Raw genomic sequence first — 23,374 nt, forward strand, 5'->3', positions numbered from 1 at the left:
AAAAAGGTGACACAACCCATCTTAAAATTGAGACTTTATTTGGTTCAAATCTCATTCGTTTTTCATGTTGTTCTGCACCTGGCCATTCATTATAGTTTTCCCTGCAAGGAGAATTTCTATGCTTTTCTGAGGGAAAGTTAGCAAAGACTTATTGGATTGATTCTATGAAGTCTCAATTAATGGTCAAGTTCTGCATAAAATTTGAAGAGATTTGCTAAAAATGAGGTTGGGGCAGTCTATAAGAACAATGAATGAGTGAAGGAATGCTGTTTACATAAGCACGTAAACATGGAGAATGCTATTTTTAGAATCTTAACTCACCATTTATGTTGAAAATGGTTAATTTTTCCCTTCTTCCTTAGTGCAGCAGATAAGTATATTGGGTTTTGGAACTGATGCTATCAAAAAATTCATATGTGCTCAATGAAGTGAAGAAATTTGAATTCAGACTACTAAGTAAAATGTCAAACCACTTTTCATATTTATAACCTTTATTTTATTCTATACTGCTGTTAGCATATTAAAAAATGGCTCTGTATTCTCGTTAAAGCTGTATGAACAATCCCTCTTTTGGATTTGATATCTTGCGTTTCTAACAAAAGGTTACCTTGAGCCAGATGTAAGAATTTATACTCTTAATTTCAGGGTTCTTCAGTCTATCCTGTAGGTTACCATGTAATCAATATATTCTATTACTTTGTTTTATGAGCTTTGTGTGATGGTTTGTGAGCTTAAAATGTTTGATTTGAAAAGCTATCCTGGTAGCATTCTTAAATCTTAGCATTGACTTCCTTTTTTCTTTGATTAACTCTGGACTAAGAAAATGACATTTGCTTTTAATTCCTTAGCTTTAATTAGATGTTGAAGATGGACACACTTTACATTTGGTGGTTCGGCAACCTGTTCCACCTTCAACTTCATCGCCTACAGCAGGGCCAAGTGGAAGTGAAGGAACTTCTGAACAACAAGGTTTGGAAATTTACTAGCCAGTTTTTTCTGACTACTTATTTAACCATCGCTTGAGATATTTCCTACACTTTTTGTGCCAGCTCAAATTGTGGATAAACTTGTGAAATTTCATTTATGCTACTTTTTGGTTAGAGATTGTTTACATTCCTAAGTCCTAATTGCTTAGCGATAGGGTTACTTTAATTTAGTATATGCCTCTTCAATGTTTGTTTGAGTATAATAGAAAAGTATCAAAGAACTAAGAGAAGGTCAACCTGGCCTGCAGAACAAAAATCAGTGTTCCACAGGGACGCGTCGTGCATTCCCCACACACCCTTTTTGGGGAGTCTCGGGGAGACGCAAGTGGGTGCGTTACCCCAGTGTGGGAGTCTAGACTCCCCAAAAAGGGTGCATCTAGGCGTCCCCCTTTAGTGTGGGAGTCTAGACTCCCCAAAAAGGGTGCGTCTGGGTGTCCCCCTTCAATGTGGGAGTTTAGACTCCCCAAAAAGGGTGCGTCTGGGCGCCTCCCTTCAAAAAGGGTGCTTCTCAGCGCCCCCCTTCAAATTTGTCTAACAAGATCCAATTTAAAAATTAAAAATCAAAACAATTAAAAAAAATTTAAAATTAAAAGTAAATTAAACAACAAAAATATTAAATAACTAAAAGTCTAAAACCTAGGTTCAAACTTTGAGTTATATAAATTTAGTGTTCAAACTTTGAAAATATACTTGTATTTTTTGCTTTCAATTTAGATTCTAGAATGATGAATGATGAATTTAATTTTTAAATCAATGTAGATTGTAGAATGATGAATAATTGAATTATGAATGACATGGATCATTGTATTTGAATATTTCATTATTGATTTATTTTCTTTTATCGAATCTCATGGTATGTATGAATAATTCAATAATGAGACTTGAGTATGTCATATGAATGATGTATGTATCAAAATGAATGATGAGGATGGATCAATGATTCAATTGTCTATTTAATATTTTTATGCTTTCATTACTGAACAGTGAACAATGAATATGAACATGAATTCTATATATATATATATATATACACCTCAATGTCTCCCCGCACCCCCGAAATTTCCCTAAAATTTCAGGGTACTCCCACACATTCCCCCCTGTGCATCTCCCTGCACCCGTGTCTCCCCGCACCGGAGTCTTGGTGGAACATTGAAAAGAATAGGTAAGATAATATTGGACTTGGCAGTATGAGATGCTATACTTCTTCAAACTAGATTGTTGATGCAAGTGCTGTCATTGGTTTTTATTTCCTTGCTTTCTTATGCATTTTGTTCCTATATGTTTGAGTTGAATCGACAAACGTGCCTATCTTGGTTTATGATAATGTGATATCCCTAGAGAATTTTTGCCCTTAGGGTTGCAAGAACACGAGATAAATTGTACTAATTTCACAATATTTGTTTCAATTGCAGCCAGAGATGATACAGAATGCACAATAATGTAAGGAAGTAGTAGATTTCATAAGATGCGAATAGCTCATATCAAATTTCAAATTAACTACTTCTAGTGCTATCACACTAGGAGACATGGTTGTATAGCATCCGTCAATTCATGACAGTAGCAGTTCTTTATTACATACACCAGCAGTGTATATACGGTTACAACATCAGTCAAGTACTTCTAGCAACGTATCTGACTCATTAAGTAACTCACATAATTTTTTGTATCCTAAGAGACAGCTTAACAGTGACCTCTACAAACTCTGATATTCCAGTGATGCCCTAATAGGCCTTACTGTCTTACTGTTGCCTTTTGCTGCTGGTGCAAATCTGGAACCCTATTGCTTCACTGAACCTCGCTGCCTCAGGATTGGTCTGTCATCAAACAAGGCCTCAGGGGGTGGGCTGCGGTCCTCCCCTAGAATTCCCCGTTGCTATAGTTGGTCCCCATAACCGTCTCTGCTGTCCAGTTCTGCCTTGAAATCCTTCCGTTGTCATAGATTTTTTGCTTTGAAAAGGGCTGCTGTCACAGTCGTGCATCTGTCCTTAATGATCTACTGTACAGGAATCCACCCTTGATGTAGCCATTGGCTGGGGACTTGAGTTTTGGTCTGCTTGGGTGTTGATAGACCCTTTCTCCTCCTGTGGTTGTCTCCACAATTCAATGCTGCCACAGGGTAATTCTTAATTACCCTAACCAAGCCACAGAACCACAGAAGTATCCTTCCTCAGAAACCCTTGATATGCCACAGAGAGATAAGATGCCTTAGAATGTCTCATCAAGTCAATTGATCCACAGAACCAGGTGAAAATGCCTTAGAAACTTATATCAAACAGTTTAGAGAAAGAGAGGGGATTGTCTATGGTGGAATCTTTCACCACTGAAACCAGTCAGGGGAAAAAGGGGTTTTAAAACCCTCAGAGCATCAGTGCACAAAACAGAAATGTCCAATTAACCATGATGAGAATAATGATTCTCCTGTCTCTTATTTATAGACTCCCTTTGGGGTTTATTCTCCTTATTTTAATTTGAGGGTTTACATGTTTTCCTCCACTTAGCCCCAATTTTGGCTTCCTTCAGAAGTTTTTCCCTAATTACTCCAATTTACCCAAATTTGCCTCAAAAGCATTGGATAATGGGTCCCCCCTTTTATCATTGACTTTAACCTATGAGGTTGGAGAGGCTACTTCGTCCTCCCATGGGCAATTAATTAGTTGGGACATTACAGATAACTATGGTTGTTGAAGGTCAAAGTTGACCATATGCAACTTTGACATCCAACAGAGGCTGATAAGAGGGGGAGTGGCAACATTTGTATTGGAAAGTGTTCCTTTTGTTTTTTTCCTTCACTAATTATCAATCAATGTTTTTAGAACAAAACTGTTGATTGAACCAGACTGGACCAAAAACAGTAAGAAAACTGGACCAAAAAATATTTAAAATATTCAAAAACTTAAAGAAAAACATATATATTCATGTGCATCCATCTGAGTCCATACCATTTATATGCAAACATGTAGAGGTTTTCTTTTATATAGCATGTAAGGGTGCATATAACCAAAATAGCACTGAGTGCAATCCATCTTTGAACTAAAAATACATCAACAAACAGGATTTAGATGGCCTTCACCATCCAAAAAAAACATGCTACATCAAATCTGTACATTTCATCAAAATCATTCCTTTTATTGGGATCTTCGTCATCAATATTACTCTCTAAGCATTAAAAGAAGATAGAAAAAGCATAACATGTTAAGTCAAAATTTTGTCTGGATGATTGGTACACTTTTAGTAGGGTCTTTTAGAGGAGTTCAACAATCAATGCCACTAACATCAAGGTACATAGAGGATCTAGTATTCTTGATTAAATTATTAGTTCTATACCCTCATACATGACAAAATCCAATAGAAATGTTGCAATCACCCAGTCCTGACTTCTGAAATCCTAAAAACTGTTGTTTGCTGGATTTTGGGCGGGATCTAAAATTCTGCTTTCTCCATATGAAATCCAATGAGGTTGAAACACCTCTCAAACATCCTAAAGGCTAAAACAATTAACAGTATTGTTAAAAATTTAAGTAAAAGGATCACATTTTCATGCTTTCAGAATTTAACATTACCATTAATTTCATAACAGTAGTAGGGATCCAAGCTTGAATATTAGGTTACCCTACTAAAAAATTATAATTTTTTTAAAACAATGTGTTTGGAGTGCCCTTGGTTGCATTGTACTGAATTGGCTAGTTTCTTATGTAACTGGTTGATTCAATAAAAAAGGGCGGTTTGGTACTGAACCAACCTTTTCCTGTTTCAGGCCTCTAACTGGCCAATTTGGGGGTCAAACCGGTCAGACTGGCGAGTTCCACTGGTTCTGTTTTGGTTCCGATAACACTGCTATCAACAACTAGTGGTGGTGTGGAGTGCAAACATTCCATCAATCTTACTCTTTGATGCAGGTGTATCATTGAGTGTAGAGATCGAGGGATAAATCTGAAGGGATTCGTAAAAGGGTAAGTGGATGAGGCATCATAACTAGGGTTTCCTCTTCCATATTCTTTAATGGGATTCTCCCCACATCTCATCTTTCATCTCTTTTAATGTGGCTTTATCTGCAGGACCAACTTCAACAAAAGCATGCATCTGGGATTTTATATTACACAGGACTTTTAGACATATGGTTTAATTTGCCCATGTACGTGAAAATTGGCGTTTCAGCTAGTGTATCCCCTCTTTTTTCTTTTTGATGAGGGTTGCATACATATTTCCCATCAACCATTTGACGATGGCTCCATGTTGGGCCGTAGACATTTTGAAGCTACGAGAATGCCTTAAAAAACAAAAATAAGTGGACAAACAAAAAGATACCCTTAATTTTTTTTATAGAGAAAATCAGTAAGTGTTTGATTTTTTTCTTCAAATGTACTTTCAAATGGGAACAATTATTTAGTCTCAAGACACCAGCAAGCTTGTAGATAGTGTTGTCTCTCAAAATCTACCATAGGAGGAAAACAATCTACCCACTGTCACCTTGGTAGCTTGGCCACACACTTCATACCAAGGAAATAGCTACCCTAGCCTAAGGGGCACCTCTATGGGTGAATCTAAGCTAAATTCATTTTTTACTCAAGTGAGAGTGCAAGTTATTTTGCATTGTATTGATATTATTGACCCAAGAAACAAAGAATGACATATCGAACTTCAAGATAACTCACTTTATCAGATTTTGCGCATTGTTGATCTTGTTAGCTCCATTATAAAAGTAGGGCCGAGGAGAGGAGAAATGCACACCATACAATGACACTAGCCATTGAGAGAGGGATTTTCTCAAGTGAGGAGTGTGATACCTAAGTGAGCTAGGTTCGAGGAAGGTATAACGGTGCAACATAGGAGATCTATATCAACCAAGGAGATTATGGAAAGATCTAGGGCATGATCTACTGAATCAGATCTAGGGTATGTTATAACTATACTTTATTCAGTTGGGCTCTTATCGCAAGACAAGAACCCAAGTAGGTTTTGAGTAATTAACAAAGAAGTGTTGATTGGATAAAATCTGTTTGTGTTACTTATGATTGAGGTTGGTGTAATTTTTTCTTTCGCTACTTGTGTTAAGAGCTTTGTCGTGCCTTTATTTAGTAGATCTACAATTTGCTAGGTTAATAATGTGTCAGGCATTAGGTTCAATGGAAATTTAATGGTGAGGTCAACGTTGACAATAATCCTCTATGTGGGGGGAAACGAATCTTCTCTTAGCTCGAAGGACCTTGAGTGATTGAGTTGGCCCTCTAGTGTCGAGAAATGAGGGAAGAGTGTGGAGTTTAGGCCCATCAATGAACATAAAAGGGTGAGGTCCTTAGATCTTAAGTGTTGTGAAGGAAATAGGTGCCTACCTATAGGGAATGTGATGGGGCCACAAGAGCGGAGAGTGCACACACTCTACAATTAAGCTCCCTTGTTCAGTAACAACATTCATGTTTAATCTTTCTTGTACCACCTCTTCAACCATGGTGAGCAGGAGAGTCTATTACCTTTTTCGGACCACTTCAACCGGAAAATCAAGTGTTTATAGATGATTTTTTATCTAAAAGGGTCTACTGTGATCTCATTTCTTCTTGCAACTTTTTTATGTTGGAGATCTGTATTTGGAGCAGGTGGGAGTCCACGGTTGGTTTTAGCAAGCATATGTTTTCTTGCTTTTTCTTTCTAGAAACCAATCGTTGGAGGTCTATTACCTTTGGAGTTGTTTATTTTTGTTCCCCAGAAATTCCATCCTCTATGACAATTTTTTGACCTCGCATATCCAATACGAGGATTCACGCTTCAATGGTGATATGAGTGGGGCTATAGATTTGTTCTTGGCTACTATTATAATTGCTAAGGGTTGAGTCCTATGTCTCGACTGTTAATTCATCCTCAAAAAACGATAATGGTGGGAAGTCCTCCATTGAAGTCTTCAATTTTTGCAAACATCAGACCTTTGCCATTGTTTTCTAAGATAATGCCCACTACTTCTATTCCCATTCCTGAGCAGTGAGATCAGGTTTGATTTGCAAGTATACAAAACAAAACGAGATGGTTCTTGTTGGTGGTTTCTTTGGAAGTCAATCTTGTGTGTGGCTGTGTCTCTGATCTATGGTAGCAAATGAATGCGTTTGGGCAATCAAATCATAAATGTGTTTAGGTCAAAGTTGGGAGAGATCTGACAGGTTGAAGTTGGGAAAACGAGGTTTTGTCGGGAGCTAAGTGTTAGAAAATGTAACTATGTTCGATCGTCATTAATGTGTTTGTCAAAAGAATAAAGAAAAGAATTTTTATTATTGTAACAATGACTTATTAAAGCATGGGTTTCATGCTTGGGTCATCATTATATTAATCAAAGTTCCCATTGTGGACTCCTAGGATTTATATTGAGTTTATAGGGTCATTGTACATTCAAAGAGACCCTTCTTAGGCTTTTGAATCATGTAAAAAGGTTTTGTATCAAGTCAAATATGAATTATGTACCCTCTACATCAAGTCAGTTTAAGGACCCTAATTCGACCCACAAGAAGCCTATATATACAAGGAGGTTGAAGTCATTTGAAGCATCAACTCAAGCAAGTTCGATATCTCAAGAAGAGCTGGAGAAGTGCGAAGTCTGTTGCCGGGAGGTTGAAAGAAGTGTGAGTTTGGGAAGCCTATAGAGGGGAAGAAAATCGATATTTTGGTGCCTCTCTCTCTCTCTCTGTTTCATGGTCTCGATTGGGAGATCGAAGTCTCCTCAGATTTCACTGTTGCCGGAAGTTTCTGCCTTGTCAAAGTTGACAAAAGGGGTCGACGATCTGGGAGGCTGACTTGGTGTGGAGGGAAAGTTTGGGCTTGCTTTAGGGTAAAGAGTCTCAAAGAATACTATTGAAAGGAAGAATTTTCTTGATTGGGTTTTCCCTAGCATGTGCCTATATCTGGTGTCTCTTGTTTTGTGATCTTCATACACACATAATATGGTAATTGCTTGATGAAAGATAAGATAATAAAAAAGTAAAAGAAGTCAACTCACTCACAAGTAATTATCAAGAAAGGAGAATCAAACCCCAATATAATTACTTTTATTTTCCAACATGGTATCAGAGCTAAGGTCAGGAAGAGTCGATGATCACTTTGTTGGCATAGATTCTCTCTCTATGATGAACTATATAAGAATGGGTATCAACACTGCAGGAAGCTGGATCAAGGTCTTCTACTACTTATTCAACAAGGTCAAGAGTCAAGGATTTTTGACTGCTCTTACAAGTTCTCTTATTGATGACAATGCATGGATCATTGATAATGTAGCATCAAGACACATGACAAGTGAAAGTAAACGACTTCATACACTATCAAAGGAGCCATTTTGTCATGCAGTGGAATTGGATGACAACAAAAGATATGTTGTTAGAGGCCTGGGATCAACATCGTTGAAACTGGATAATGGATCGAAGCTGCATCTCAACAACATTCTATATGTTCCAGGTTTGAAAAAGAATTTTCTTTCTATTTCTTGTTTAGAAGATAAAGGGGAAAGAGTTGCTTTTGTTGATGGAAAAGTATTGGTTTGGGGAAAAGACTCTAGCATTGATAAAGCTAGGGTTATTGGAGTTTGTGAAGGAAGTCTTTATCGGGTCATTGCACCACCTCCCCAATGTTGGTCATCTACATTACAAGATCATCTCTACTCTTAGTCAACTGGTTCATGGTATTCATAATATGAAGTTAGATCATGGAGGTGTGTGCAAGGGATGCTCTTTGGGGAAACATAGGAGAAAGCCATTTCATAATAGTGAAACTAGGTTTAAAGAAATATTAGACCTCATCCATTCTGATGTGTGTGGGCCCATGTCTGATAAATCACTTGGAGGTTATCTTTAGTATGTGACATTCATTGATGACCATTCTAGGAAGACATGGCTCTACCTACTCAAAACTAAAAAGGAGTTTAGGGCTGAAGTGGAAACCCTAACCGAAAGACAGATACAAACTCTGAGGTTTGACAATGGTGGGAATACACATCTAAAGAGTTGATTGCATATTGTGAGGAAGCAGGTATTAAGAGGGAGCTCATTGTTCCCTACTATCCTGAACAAAATGGATTGGCTGAAAGGAAGATTAGGTCAATTGAAGAAGGCATTCCAACTATGATCCTTGATCAGGATCTACCGAAGTTATTATGGAAAGAAGCAATGATGACTGCTATATACATTCAAAATAGAAGTCCTCATAAGAGTCTTGATAATACTACACCTGAAGAAGTATTCATAGGAAAGAAGTCGAGTGTGGATCACCTCCGAATCTTTGGAAGTCCAGCATATATCCATGTTTCGAAAGACAAGCGAAAGAAGTTGGAATCGACAAGTATCAAGGGAATATTCATTGGTTATAGTCTTAACTCAAAAGCACATAGAATCTACATCAAGGAAGGAAGACATATTGAAGTAAGCAGGGATGTCATATTCAATGAAAATCAAGCTTACAAGAAATCAAAGGATATTCCTATTGATTCTGATGATGAAGAAGTTCCCATATTTGAAGAAGAAGACGTTCATCATGAAAACTCTACTAGAAATATTGAAGAAGGACCAAATGAGCCTGTTCAATTGGTGGTTGTCCCAATCACAAAGAAGAGGCGAAATTGATTGAAAGCTACATTAGAAGATGCTGAAGGACATGAAGCTGCAAAAGGTTCCTTCAGGGAAAGTAAGAAACCAAAGAGATATTTTGGCCATGCTACATATATGACAAAGTTAATTGAAGCCGAACCATCTATATTTTGGTGCCTCTCTCTCTCTCTCTCTCTCTTTTATGGTCTGGATTGGGAGATTAAAGTCTCCTAAGATTTCGATATTGTCGGAAGTTGCTGCCTAGTCAAAGTTGCTAGAAGGGGTCGAAGATCTGGGAGGCTAACTTGGTGTGGGGGGGGGAGTGTTGGAAAAAATACTGAGAGGGGGGGTGAATCCGTATTATCAAGCCAAATATTTCCTTTTTAAATTCCAGATGATATACGCTACTTCAGTTAATAAAAACCGCGTATATACGCAACTACAGATAAAGAAACTCGCGTATATAAAGCAGACTTATAATTTGAATTATCTTTCAGATGTCAGTTATTAATCTGTGATTCAGATGCACATAAACAGTACCAGAAATAGTGAAACAGAGCAGAAGACAGTCACACACAAGAACACAAGATATAAGGAGAAAACCTAATGTGGGTGAAAACCCCCAACTGCAATTCGTCTCTATCTTCTTTTAATTAGAAACTTCTCTTTACAATGTCTTGTACTGGAGCAGACTTTACCAGTATGCAGGCTGCAACTTGCAGAGAGCTACAACTCTCTCTCGTTTTCCAGCTTTCCTGGAAGGGAGATCCAACCCCCTTAGTTCTTGTACTATCTTGAGATACTAGTACGCAGGCTCCTACCTGCAGAAGGCTGCAACCTTCTCTTTGCTTTCAGGGACCTCGTTTCATTAATTTTCAGACTGGATCCACAAGTAACATCAATCAAACATCAAGAATTTCTGCACAACCCAAACTCCTTTTTCACCAATCAAAAGCTAAAACAAATAAGCACTTCTCTGACCACTGTACCCAGATCTCAGTAACTGTAATCAAACACCAATTCTGAACCTAGAGCACTGCAGCAATAAAACAGAAGCAGCTAGAACATAAATCAAGATATATACGCTACTTCACTATTCATCAACCTGCGAGTATACGCTTCTGTACCACAACCAACCTGCGTATACGCGTTCTTCATTCACAGAAAACGCGTGTATACGCACTTTCAATTTACTGAACCTGCGTACAGATCTATAAAGGACAATTTATTCTTTAAAGCATTCAGACACTAGTTAGCCCAGATTTATAGATCAAGAGTGCGCCACATATAACAGATCAAAATTATACAGAGATACCAATGATCAAGCCTTGAGATTTAGATCCATCAATAGTCCTTATCCTTCTTGCGCTTAGGTTCCTCCTTTTCAGATCTAGATCTGCACCATAACCTGATCACACCTATTCCAGATCTAGCACGATATCAGATATTCAATAAATCAGATGATACCTTGCCACATGATCTCCTTCCTCTTTTATAGTTATAGGCCTTGCACAATACCACGGGCCAAAACCATAATAAACAATACCAAGGGCCCAAAACCTGGGGTCAACTCTTCTGACGAGATACAATGGTCCACAACCATGGGTTCAAATTTCAAGGACTAACAACCACGGACCAAAAGTAAGTTTCCCACCATGTACGCGCTTTTATGTGCATAAAAGTGCGTGTATACGCATACGCGACTTCGGAACGTATAACTCGCGTGAATACGCGTCTTCTTCAAGGTGTACCTGCGTATAAAAGATTTCCTTCATTCTGAGCACCTGAACTGAGATCTATCACCAAAGAGAGTTGCCATCAAGGACAACACCTGTACCATAGGTGCCAAAATGCCAACAGGGAGTCTGGTCTTGAATTAGGGTAAAGAGTCTCAAAGAATACTATTGAAAGGAAGAATTATTTTGACTAGGTTTCCCCCTCGAGGGGGGTTTTGCCCTAGCATGTACCTATATCTTTTGTCTCTTGTTTTGTGATCTTCATACACACATAATATGGTGATTGCCTGATGAAAGATAAGATAATAAATAAGTAAAAGAAGCCAACTCACTCACAAGTAATTATCAGGAAAGGAGAATCAAACCCTAATATCATTACTTTGATTTTCTGACAGTAAGACGAGGACTCGGCGATGGCTCTGAAATGAGAGAAATTCTTTAAAAATTTTGAGTCACAACCAAAATATTAAGAGTGTGTAATGTGCATAAATATTCTAATGGATTGCATACTAATTGAAACAATAATAATTATTTACTAAAGGTCATAATCCTTCAACCTTGTGACAAGTAAATGAAACTTATATTATCATGAGAAATTTTGTAGCTCATTAGATTCATTATTATAAATATATATTTTATCCTACGTGGATCTTTCCCCTCTTGTATTTGGATTGGATGTTTATATAGTTATGGAACACGTATATTCATAACAATTGTGTTAGAGATGATTTTGGGTCAATATTCATGGGATCACACCACTGGGTTGGGATCATTTTTTCTTCTCAAGGGAGAATGGGCTTGTGGGAATTTTTTTATCCAAACACAATGATCACTTTAATTGCATAAAATTGAAGAAAATATCATAAGTGTCATAGAAAAATCAATGAGCATCACAGTCATAAACATACTTTTTTGGACATAATTAGGTAAAGAAAATTATCTAGACTATACATAAGAACATAGATCATCCACAAAACTCATAGAGACTGATCCATCTACACTAGCATTGTCATTGTTGTTGCAATATTCTATGCATCTCACCATTGACGTTGTTATTAGAGGCACAAGATACATAATCATATTAGGAATGCCTTGCTAGAAGATGATAAATTATTAATAGGAAATTAGGCTTGTTGTTCTTGGTACTTTTTTGCCATCAAAATAACAAGTGGAAATTGTCACATTGGTGTAAAAGCTATACATCTTTGAAAATAAACTATAGTTGTCGTTTGAGGTATTGGGAAGCATGACATTCTAATTTAATCATTGTGAAAGGGTTAATATCCTCAAAACTAAAAGTTTCAAACATGTTAGCAAGAGAGGGTGATACCTTGCACAGAGAGAAAAGATAACTCCCTGAATACCCTACAACTTTCATTGATAAGAAAATTTTAAAGAAGGATGCCCTAGCATACCTAATTCTTGCTAGAGAGCCATATTATTTGATTATATTAATTGAGGATATTAAACACTTTTGTTTGTAAACATCAAAAGATGTGAATGTTAAAATAAAAAGTTGAATTTAGATGCAAAGTGACCTCAGTAGATATCAACCACCACTACTCGATGAACTATCATGTCATTGTTGAACTCATTCGATCAAATCACAACCATTGAAAATGATATAGGTTAAACAAAAAAAATTACTTAATTTGAGGCAAAAGGCATGGAGTATAAGAAGAAACATTAGAAACTTCGTAATTTTATTTTTAGTTTTAAACATACTGTTAATTTTAGGATAACAATGGTATGTTCTATGCTTAGAGCAATTTTACTTCAATTTTCTTTATTAGCCCAATATCATATCCAGTATAGCAATCACATCAACATGATAGTAAAATGCAAATAGAACATAAACAATAACAGTGGAAGACAAGCCAACACAAGAGGACACAAGATATGGCACTAGCCTAGGACAAACGCCAATGTGGGGAACCCTTGATCAATTCTTCTTATAATTTTTCAAAAGTTCAGCGCAGATAGAGAGTACAGTTTACAATATTCACTTGCCCAAACTGATTAGTCAAAGCAACAGAAACAGAAAGCCCTAACCAGAAAGTCAACGTTGGTCAAGAGGGTTGAATTTGACCTCCAAAACAGCTCATTCAACCTTGGTCAAATCAGCCTCCAATAACAAGATAATGCAGCACATGAAGAACCTTCTCCACATCAAGGTAGGAAGAAGGTCAAGCAGGTTTGGAGGGAGATTTTTTTTTTGCGGCCATTGCAAGAGGGGTGAACATATGAGAGCCACATGTTGGAACTTGGAAGCTCCATTCTGAGCAGCGGCCAAAGAAGGACCAGAAAGACCCTGTGAAGGAACCAACTGGTGAAGATGTTCCAGACAGTTAACTTCAGGAAGAAGACCCATTCACCTTGTTGAGTGAGTGATGGTGGCATCAAAACAATTTTTGAGCATGTGGGACATTTCGTAAATCACATGTTGTGAAATGATTGTAAAAGTGGTGAAGTGTTTGCCATCACTTATGAATGCAACATGATGATATTTTTGGTCTTTGGGTATTGGTTTCTGTTATAATGCAACCCAAAACAGTCCAAAAATAACTAGTCAAATTTGGTCAACAAAAGTCAACGCAACAACTTGAATTAGGGAAGTCAACGTTGGTCAACTCAAGGGTCAAACTGCATCGGTTTTTGTGTCCAAAACAATGGCCTCCCCAAGCAGAAGTCTCCCTCACAACACTGAAGTCAAACAGGGTCAACATTGGTCAAAGTCATCCTCCTAAAATTTCATTCAAATCTGGTCAACGCAACAGCTAGAAAAGATAGTCTTCCTTTTGCACGTGTGGATAGAGGCCGAGAAATCTGTACCCAATCAAGATGAGAGAGAGAAAGATAAATGAGATGAGATGCCAAAATGAGGAGTCACCTTGTATTTATATGCAACGTTGAAGGCTGGAGGAGGCTAATTTGATGGTTGGCCGACCTTGACAATTTGTCGATAATCAAAATAAATTCATAACTTCATTTGTACTTGTTAGAATGGGATGATCTTTAGATCAATTCTACACCTCTCGGAAAGAGGAATCCAAGGAAAATATCAACTGTCTCATAAGAGCTGTCCAAAGTGATGTTTGGTCCTAGTTGCCAAATTTAACACTCCCTCTCAACTAGGGAGAACATCACCTGCCAAACTGTCTGACAATATGTACCATCCGTGTCACTGCACTGCTCTGCTGAACCATGAAGAAAGAAGAAATGATCGAAAATGTATCATACCATTCTCCACTGACTCGAAGTCGGTCTCTGTTAAGTTTAGGTATGTTCTATGCTTAGAGCAATTTATTTCAATTTTCATAGTTAGCTCAATATCCTTTCCAAATTAGCAATCACATCAGCATTAAAGTAAACTGTAGATAAATCATAAACATAAATCGCAGAAGACAAGCCAAGACAAGAGGACACAAGATGTGGCGCTAGCCAGGGACAAACCCCAATGTGGGGAAACCATTGATCAATTCTTCTTATATGTTCTTCAATAGTTCAACAGAGAGAGAGAGAGAGAGATAGTACATTTACAACATAATTCAACACTTCGACTTTCTAGATAAGAGAATAGATCATTTTTACATGAGATCAGTTGAAGACATGCTGCTTCAACTGATTCTCCAAGGTGAATCCTTCACCTATCATTGTGCTGCATCTCGTCCACATGCTGCACCTCACCATTCTGCACCGTGCTGCACTCATCATCATAGTGTTGGACCTGATGACCATGCTATGCACTTCATGCTGCTGCACCTGTCACTGTGCTGCTCCAATCACTGAGCTGCTCTCCTCACACATCTGCACCCAACGGTGCACTCATCACTGATCTGCACTCAATGCTGCACTCATCATCACTGCATCCAATATGCTGCTTTACACTTACCAGTTTTAGTTGCTTGCTATGGCTTACAGGCTAGCAGAGCAGCTAGAATCCTCCAAAGTGCAGTCAACTAACCGTCACAATGTCTGCCTTTATTTGTCTGCAATTGTTCTCTAAGGGAAGGCTCGCTTTGCCTTCCACAAGACTGTCCTCCATTTATCGCAGCATGTATATATCTGACATGCCATACATCAGACTGAAGATGTTGCTGTCATGTGTTCACTAGATAACATACAACCTAGAGAGCAGACTTCACTGTTTCTTCTTTATGACAATGAATTCCCAGTCCTTAACTCATGCCTTGTAACAGTTTTATCTACAGCACTATGCTGTCATCTACAACACACTTAGGGACATACAACACTTAGTCCATGCTGTCATCTCCAGCACACTTATGCACCTACAGCACTTAGATTCATGCTGTCACCTACAACATACATAGGGACTCCTTGTGCTGTTGATAAGGGCTGTGTATTGTAGACAAAACAGCAGCTAGGTATCCTTGATTAGACTGCGGATTAGGGCCTTTGTTTGCTGTTCGTTAGGCCTCCTTAGACTGCAACTAGGGCACCTTATTGGACTGCATATTAGGGCCTTTTGTTTGCTGTTCATTAGTCCTCCTTAGATTGTGGCTAGGGCACCTTGTTGGACTGCGTATGAGGGCTTTTTGTTTGCTGTTTGTGTATCTCTATTGCTGTCTCTAAGGGCTGTTCCAAACTCTTCTAGAACAACGTATATATATAGGTATAATAGGCTGTGTTAGAGTCTGCTGTTTAGGCCTCCTTCATCATACTAGATCTCCCTTCCTTTCTGCGTCTAGGGCGTCTTCATTAGGGCAGCGTAGATCTCCATTAGGGCAGCATTATCCCTTAGTATCTCTCCTCCTACTAAAACCCAAACCCAAAGACAAGTAGAGAGGAAGAGATCCCAAGTGAGTGTGTGGAAATGACTTGAAGGCCACCTCTATTTATACTAAAATGTTGAGCACAAGTGGGGTTTGTTTGGTTGCTGGCCGACCTTGATGAATTGTCCCATAACACTAATAAATTCATATCTCCATGAATACTTATCGGAATTGGATGATCTTTAGATCAATCCTACACCTCTCGATGAGAGGGATCCATGAAAAATATCAACGACCATTAATAAGATGAACCACATGGAGTTTGGCCCTAGTTGCCAATTTTAACACTCCCTCTCAACTAGAGAGAACTCCATCCGCTGATCCATATGTCTGACTGTATTATCTCTGCTATCGGTGCTCTGCACTGCTCTGCTCAGTTCTGCTTTGCTGAACCATGAAGAAGAAGAATTGATTGAGAATGTCTCATACCATTCTCTATTGACTTGAAGTCAATTTCATCTGAAGAGAGTGTGTCATATCACTCTTACTGACCCGAAGTCAGTTTTATTGATCCCAGATCAATATCACAAGAGAGTGTCTCAAACCAGTCATTCTAATCCCAGATCAGTTGGAGGTCATCCTAGTATAGGGAGTATGGTAGGTACAACGATGCATTGATCGATATTACTACTATGGTCCCTAACCCCATTTCCTTGCTCATTGATCAGATGAGAGGTACTTCCCATGAGTCCCAGACTGCATGGGTAGGATGCCTCGATAGGAGAACTAACATCCTATCCCACAGGAAGGCTCATAGGAGAATGAATCATCCTGTCCCAAAGTCGCCTCAGGGTATCATAGGGGAAGACTGAGTTATTCACCCTGTACACAATGCACCATTAGGGGAGGGTGAGTCGCCCTATGGTCGTTTGTTGCTCCAGTAAGTACCCCAAGCCCACCAGAGCTCCTAGAGCTCAATGCATGCAACATGCAGGACCCCTTATACGAAGGTCTCTCAACGACTCCAAGTCGTTCGGGAAAGTCACATATTTGACCTTTCCCCGGGGTTTGACAAAATGTCTGTGACCTGTACACCAGTCTCAATGCGATGGAGCCTCCTCGCTCATCGACTTACCATATCCCAGATAAGGTAGTATCTGATGTCTATCTATCAGAGCAATCATCGAATACGGGATTCCTCAACAACGAATCCCCCCTAGTTGTCACAGAGAATCACAGTGGTGACAACTCACTGAAGAGCTTCCACGACCAGGCAACTTCACACGAGACCATACTCGTAGCTATGTATTCGGCCTTGACGGTGCTTATAGCAACTGACTTTTGCTTCCTGCTCATCCATGATATTGAAGCAGAATCCAAAGAGAACCAACACTGAGAAGTGCTCTAGTGATCTTCCACACTGCTTGCCTAGTCAGCATTCAAATAATCATGCAGCTTCATGTTTCTGGCAGTGTATGTCAATCCATGATAGATTGTGCCCCGAAGATATCTCAGAAGATTCTTGGCACCAATCCAGCGAGGCTCAACCAAATATGAGCTCACCATGCTAATTGCAAAACATATATCCCGACGGAAGTTCACCAAGAACATCAATGCAAATGAGTTTATGAAACTCAAAGGCATTTCTCAGATCTGGTTCGACATCATCACCATATAACTCCTGAAAGTTAAGATCCTCGAGGTAGTCACGGGCTTGCAGTTTACCATTCCACATCCGGAATCCGACTCCCTCTTACTTCTGCAAGTGAGAGGGTCTGCACCTATCAAAAATAGGTCATTCTTAGAAGGTGCCAGTATGAGAGGTCTATCATCCACAACCTTCAAACAATGGTTTGGATCGACTTCACTCTTAGTGAATCTCAACTTTATCTCACAGCTATCAATCCTTTCATATCAAACTCGAAGTGATTTGCTTCAAGCCATAGAGGGCTTTCTTCCACCTGCATACATGAGATTCCCAGTCATGAATCTCAAACCCCTCAGGTTGTTCCAAACCTGTGGACCTGCTACATGAGGGGAATGGTTACCTTGTAAGATTTTCCTTAGGTACATCTCAGACATGTACCTTCATGCTCTTTTTGAATTCAGGCATCCCAGTCACTATTTGACTCACATAGGGTAGGGCCCCACAATAAGTAGACCTCCGGTGCTATGTATGAGATGTGTCAATTGACATGGTCCCCAATGGACCATCCTGCAACTTGGTACAAATTGCCAATCCTGAACCCATGAGTAAAAGCATCTTTGAAAATTCTATTTTCATACACGTACCTTTCCATCGATGAATGCCACCCTGTAACCTTTGACTTCCATTGCCGAAATGGACACCGGGTTCTTCTTGTTAAAAGAGATTCTATAAATGAATTGAGTTACCCTCATTCAATAGAGGGGTAATATTTCCTACACCCTTTCCGGGATAGGTGGCATTGGCTCCAGGTATAATCCCACGATTGTTTCCATCTCTACCAAATTAGAGAGAGCACCCTTCTATCTGTTGAAGTGCTTTGGAGCACTACAATCAATAAGCCAGATTCCCAAAGAATCTGAAGGAGAGGGCCAATACCAGATAACGCTTCTTTATCTTATTAGAAACAACATTTGATTCTTCATACCTGGGGTTCCTTGCTTTCTCTGAAGAGTCGGCCGTTTCCTTGATGACCTGCATTACCTGTCATTCCTCTGATCATTGAAGATGTCCCTGGAATGATTGTTATCATCATCAAGTGATGTGTCCCTGCCATTCGGACACTCCTTCGCATAATGGCTGAACAAGTCATCTGCCTTTCCTTCCACCCTTAGATCCGGACTTCCCAATGAAGTGATCTTTAGGTAGGCCATCATAAGCTTCCGCTGCGTCATTCTGATAATGTTCTCTGCTTCGATTTCACCCTTGGTGAATTTAAAGAGGGACGAGGAATACATTGATCCTTTTGTCCTTTTCCAACTGTCTTCGGTGATTGCTCTTTTACTCTTCCTTGGGCATTGTCTTCATCTCAGCTCTGATACCATGTCAAGTTTAGGTATGTTCTATGCTTAGAGCAATTTATTTCAATTTTCACAGTTAGCTCAATATATTTTCTAGATTAACAATCACATCAACATTAAAGTAAACTGCAGATAGAACATAAACATAAATCACAGAAGACAAGCCAAGACAAGTGGACACAAGATGTGGCGCTAGCTAGGGACAAACCCTGATGTGGGGAGACCCTTGATCAATTCTTCTTATATGTTCTTCAGTAGTTCAACAGAGAGAGAGGGAGAGATAGTACATTTACAACAAAAGTCAACACTTAGACTTTCTAGATAAGAGAATAGATCATCTCTACATGAGATCAGTTGAAGACATGCTACTTCAATTGATTCTCCAAGGTGACTCCTTCACCTATCATTGTGCTGCATCTTGTCCACATGCTGCACTCATTATCATAGTGCTGTACCTGATGACCATGCTATGCACTTCATGCTGTTGATCCTGTCACTGTGCTGCTCCAATCATTGAGCTGCTCTCATCACGAATCTGCACCCAATGCTGCACTCATCACTGTTCTGCACTCAATGTTGCACTCATCATAACTGCATCCAATATGCTGCTTTACACTTACCAGTCTTAGCTGCTTGCTATGGCTTACAACCTAGCAGAGCAGCTAGACTCCTCCAAAGCGCAATCAACTAACCGTCACAATGTCTGCCTTGATTTGTCTGCAATTGTTCTCTAAGGGAAGGCTGTCTCTGCCTTCCACAAGACTGTCCTCCATTTATTACAACATGTATATATTTGACATGCCATACATCAGACTGAAGATGTCATTGTCATGTGTTCACTAGATAACATACAACCTAGAGAGCAGACTTCACTGTTTCTTCTTTATGACAGTGAATTCCCAGTCCTTAACTCATGCCTTGTAACAATTTTATCTATAGCACTATGCTGTCGTCTATAGCACACTTAGGCACATACAACACTTAGATTCATGCTGTCACCTACAGCATACATAGGGACTCCCTGTGCTGTTGATAAGGGCTGCGTATTGTAGACAAAACAACAACTAGGTATCCTTGATTAGACTGCGGATTAGGGCCTTTTGTTTGCTGTTCGTTAGGCCTCCTTAGACTGCGGCTAGGGCACCTTATTGGATTGCATATTAGGTCCTTTTGTTTGTTGTTCATTAGGCCTCCTTAGACTGCGGCTAGGGCACCTTGTTGGACTGCGTATTAGGGCCTTTTGTTTGCTGTTTGTGTATCTCTATTGCTGTTTCTAAGGGCTGTCCCAAACTCTTCTAGAACAACATATATATATAGGTATGATAGGCTGCGTTAGAGTCTTCTATTTAGGCCTCCTTCATTATAATAGATCTCCCTTCCTTTCTGCGTTTAGGGCTTCTTCATTAGGGCATCGTAGATCTCCATTAGGGCCGAATTATCCCTTAGGATCTCTCCTCCTACTAAAACCCAAAGACAAGTAGAGAGGAAGAGATCCCAAGTGAGTGTGTGGAATGACTTGAAGGCCACCTCTATTTATACTAAAACGTTGAGCACAAATGGGGTTTGTTTGGTTGTTGGCCAACCTTGACGAATTGTTCCATAACACTAATAAATTCATATCTCCATGAATATTTATCGGAATTGGATTATCTTTAGATCAATCGTACACCTCTCGATGAGAGGGATCCAAGAAAAGTATTAGCTGCCATTAATAAGATGACCCACATGGAGTTTGGCCCTAGGTGCCAATTTTAACACTCCCTCTCAACTAGGGAGAACTCCATCCGTTGATCTATATGTCTGACTGTACTATCTCTGCCATCAGTGCCTTGCACTGATCTGCTCTATTGAGCTCTGCTGAACCATGAAGAAGAAGAATTGATCGAGAATGTCTCATACCATTCTATACTGACCTGAAGTCAGTCTCATTTGAAGAGAGTGTGTCATATCACTCTTACTGACCCGAATTCAGTTTTATTGATCCCAGATCAATATCACAAGAGTGTCTCAAACCACTCATACTGATCCCAAATCAGTTGGAGGTCATCCTTCAGCTTGTTCTTGAGGAAAAGAATTTGATTTGCATTGCTAGATTTGAACATGCCAACCAACCTGTCATATATTCCTTTGATGTATTCAAATCGGGGATGTAAGCAACTAAGTTCTTATGAATAGAATCCTGGATGATCTTCTTGGATTTAACTTTACCCGTCTTGTACTTTGTCTTAGCAACAGCTGATGCATTTGAAGTAGGTTTCAGAATCTTTCCCTACACATAATCCATGACATCTTGCTCTTCTAAAGTCAAATCAAGAGACATCTTCCATGCATGATAATCAAACTTCTCATGAAGCTTATCATCAGACTTGAAGTAGGATGTGGAGGCCATTGAGACTTGTTCTTGATGAATGATTGCTTCTTTTAGTGATTTCTCTTCACTCTTGCTTGGGCTTTGTCTTCATTTTAGCTTTGATACCATGTTAATTTCAGGATAATAATGGTATGTTCTATGCTTAGAGCAATTTTACTTCAATTTTTTTTAGTAGCCCAATATCATATCCAGTATAGCAATCACATCAACATGATAGTAAAATGTAGATAGAACATAAATAATAACAGTAGAAGACAAGCCAACACGAGGACACCAGATATGGCACCAGCCAGGGACAAACCCCAATGTGGTGAAACCCTTGATCAATTCTTCTTATAATTTTTTGAAAAGTTCAGCAGAGATAGAGAGTACAATTTACAATATTCACTTGCCAAAGTGATCAGTCAAAACAGAAGAAACAGAAAGCCCTAACCAGAAAGTCAACGCTGGTCAATAGGGCTGAAAGTGACCTTCAAAACAGCTTGGTCAACCTAGCCTCCAATAGCAAGATAATGTAGCCCAAAACAGTATGAAAATAACTAGTCAAATCTGGTGAACAAAAGTCAATGCAACAACCTGAATTATGACAGTCAACTCTGGTCAACACAAGGGTCAAACTGCCTTGGTTTTTGTGCCCAAAACAATGGCCTGCCCAAATAGAAGTCTCCCTCAAAAAACCGAAGTCAAGCAGGGTCAACGCTGGTCAAAAGTCAGCCTCTTGAAATTTTGTTCTCCTGATTTCGGACGTGTGTATTAGAATAATGCTATTTAGTGTTTAATGCTCATTCTTATTAGTTGTTTCTATTTTTATCTTTTTAGTAGTTTCTTAGAAGAAACTAGTTATTTCTATTTCCTAATAGAAACTTGATGTTTCTATTTCTGTAAATATCTCTGTATTACTTATTGAGCTTCATTTGCTCATGTAAATCAATTCAATTCATTCATTGATTATGGTATCAGAGCTTGGGTATTTTTTTCAAAATAATTTTTCATTGCTTGAAAAATTCTGTGCTTCATTTTGAAATTGCTGTCTTGGAATCTGAATTTTTTTTTGGACGTCGTTGTTTACTTTGCGCTTGCGAGTTCTAACTACTCAGAGGGTTTCTTGATTGCTGGAATATACTTTGGCGCGCGACTTTTCTTGGCGTTGCACCACAAAACAACTACTCACCGCCTTTGGGAGAATTTTTTTCCCTGGTTAGAAGCCCTTTCGTCGCCATCACGTGGATTTGAAAGTTTTATAACTCAGTCAAGTTCAAAGTCAGGTTTTCGAAACCCTCAGGACCGTATTTAGTAAAGACCCGGAGAGTTACAGGAGAGTTACAACAAACTTCCTGTTTGTTGTCGTGCTGTATACGCTTTGAGATTTCACTCGCGCACGCACTACTCGTGTCTTTAGAAAACATAAAGAACGGTCAACATATTGGCTTTCACAATGACGCCGACCAGAGGCGTTGGAGCCTCGAGATTAGTTACTGCGTTTGCCATTTGCGTTTGTGAGCGTGAGCAACAATTTTTTTTTACTATGCGTTGCATCGAAACAGAGACTGATCAGTAGAAGAGGTTGGTAGGGACGAAAATAGGAACGTACAGGAAACCCCTTGTGTTGCAACTCGCTCCAACTCGAGTCGTAGAAATGCTGTTTCCTGAACCGAATAATTATCTTCACGCATCTCACCGTTTCATGCTGTCGGCAAAGCACAGGTTCCAGGCACGCTCGCAGTTTTGCTTCATATCGATCGCCAGTGCGCAACGCCTGTATAGTGGGAAGACGTGCCTGTGTTGACTGGTTGACAAAGGTATTGTTGGACAGATAACGGGTGATCGACTTGCAGGACCTCTGTAGGAAAGAGCGTTTGGACCAATGATTCTCCATGGCATGCCCAGAGGCGGAAGAACCGTGCTAGATCCGCCAAAATATCCGGTGATTGCTGGCCGACAAGCAGAGCCAAACCTTCGTCTCCTTTACCGGCACAGTTTGGACATTTTT

At 39.3% G+C, this 23,374-nt stretch overlaps 1 protein-coding gene across 3 annotated transcripts in view; it reads left to right on the top strand.

Moving 5' to 3' along the window:
* Positions 1–23,374, top strand: part of LOC149214249 (Ubiquitin-like superfamily protein) — a 179,437-nt gene that overhangs the window by 99,702 nt on the left and 56,361 nt on the right. For all 3 annotated transcript variants that reach the window (XM_089392224.1, XM_089392222.1, XM_089392223.1), the window contains exon 4: positions 859–969. In XM_089392224.1, the coding sequence (XP_089248350.1) occupies positions 859–969 (111 nt within the window). The remainder of the gene's footprint in view (positions 1–858; positions 970–23,374) is intronic.

Source organism: Pinus tabuliformis, chromosome 1_1 (genome assembly GCF_031772625.1).
Source record: "Pinus tabuliformis cultivar Carrire ecotype Pingquan chromosome 1_1, CPIR1, whole genome shotgun sequence".
In the NCBI taxonomy this organism is placed as follows: Eukaryota; Viridiplantae; Streptophyta; class Pinopsida; order Pinales; family Pinaceae; genus Pinus; species Pinus tabuliformis.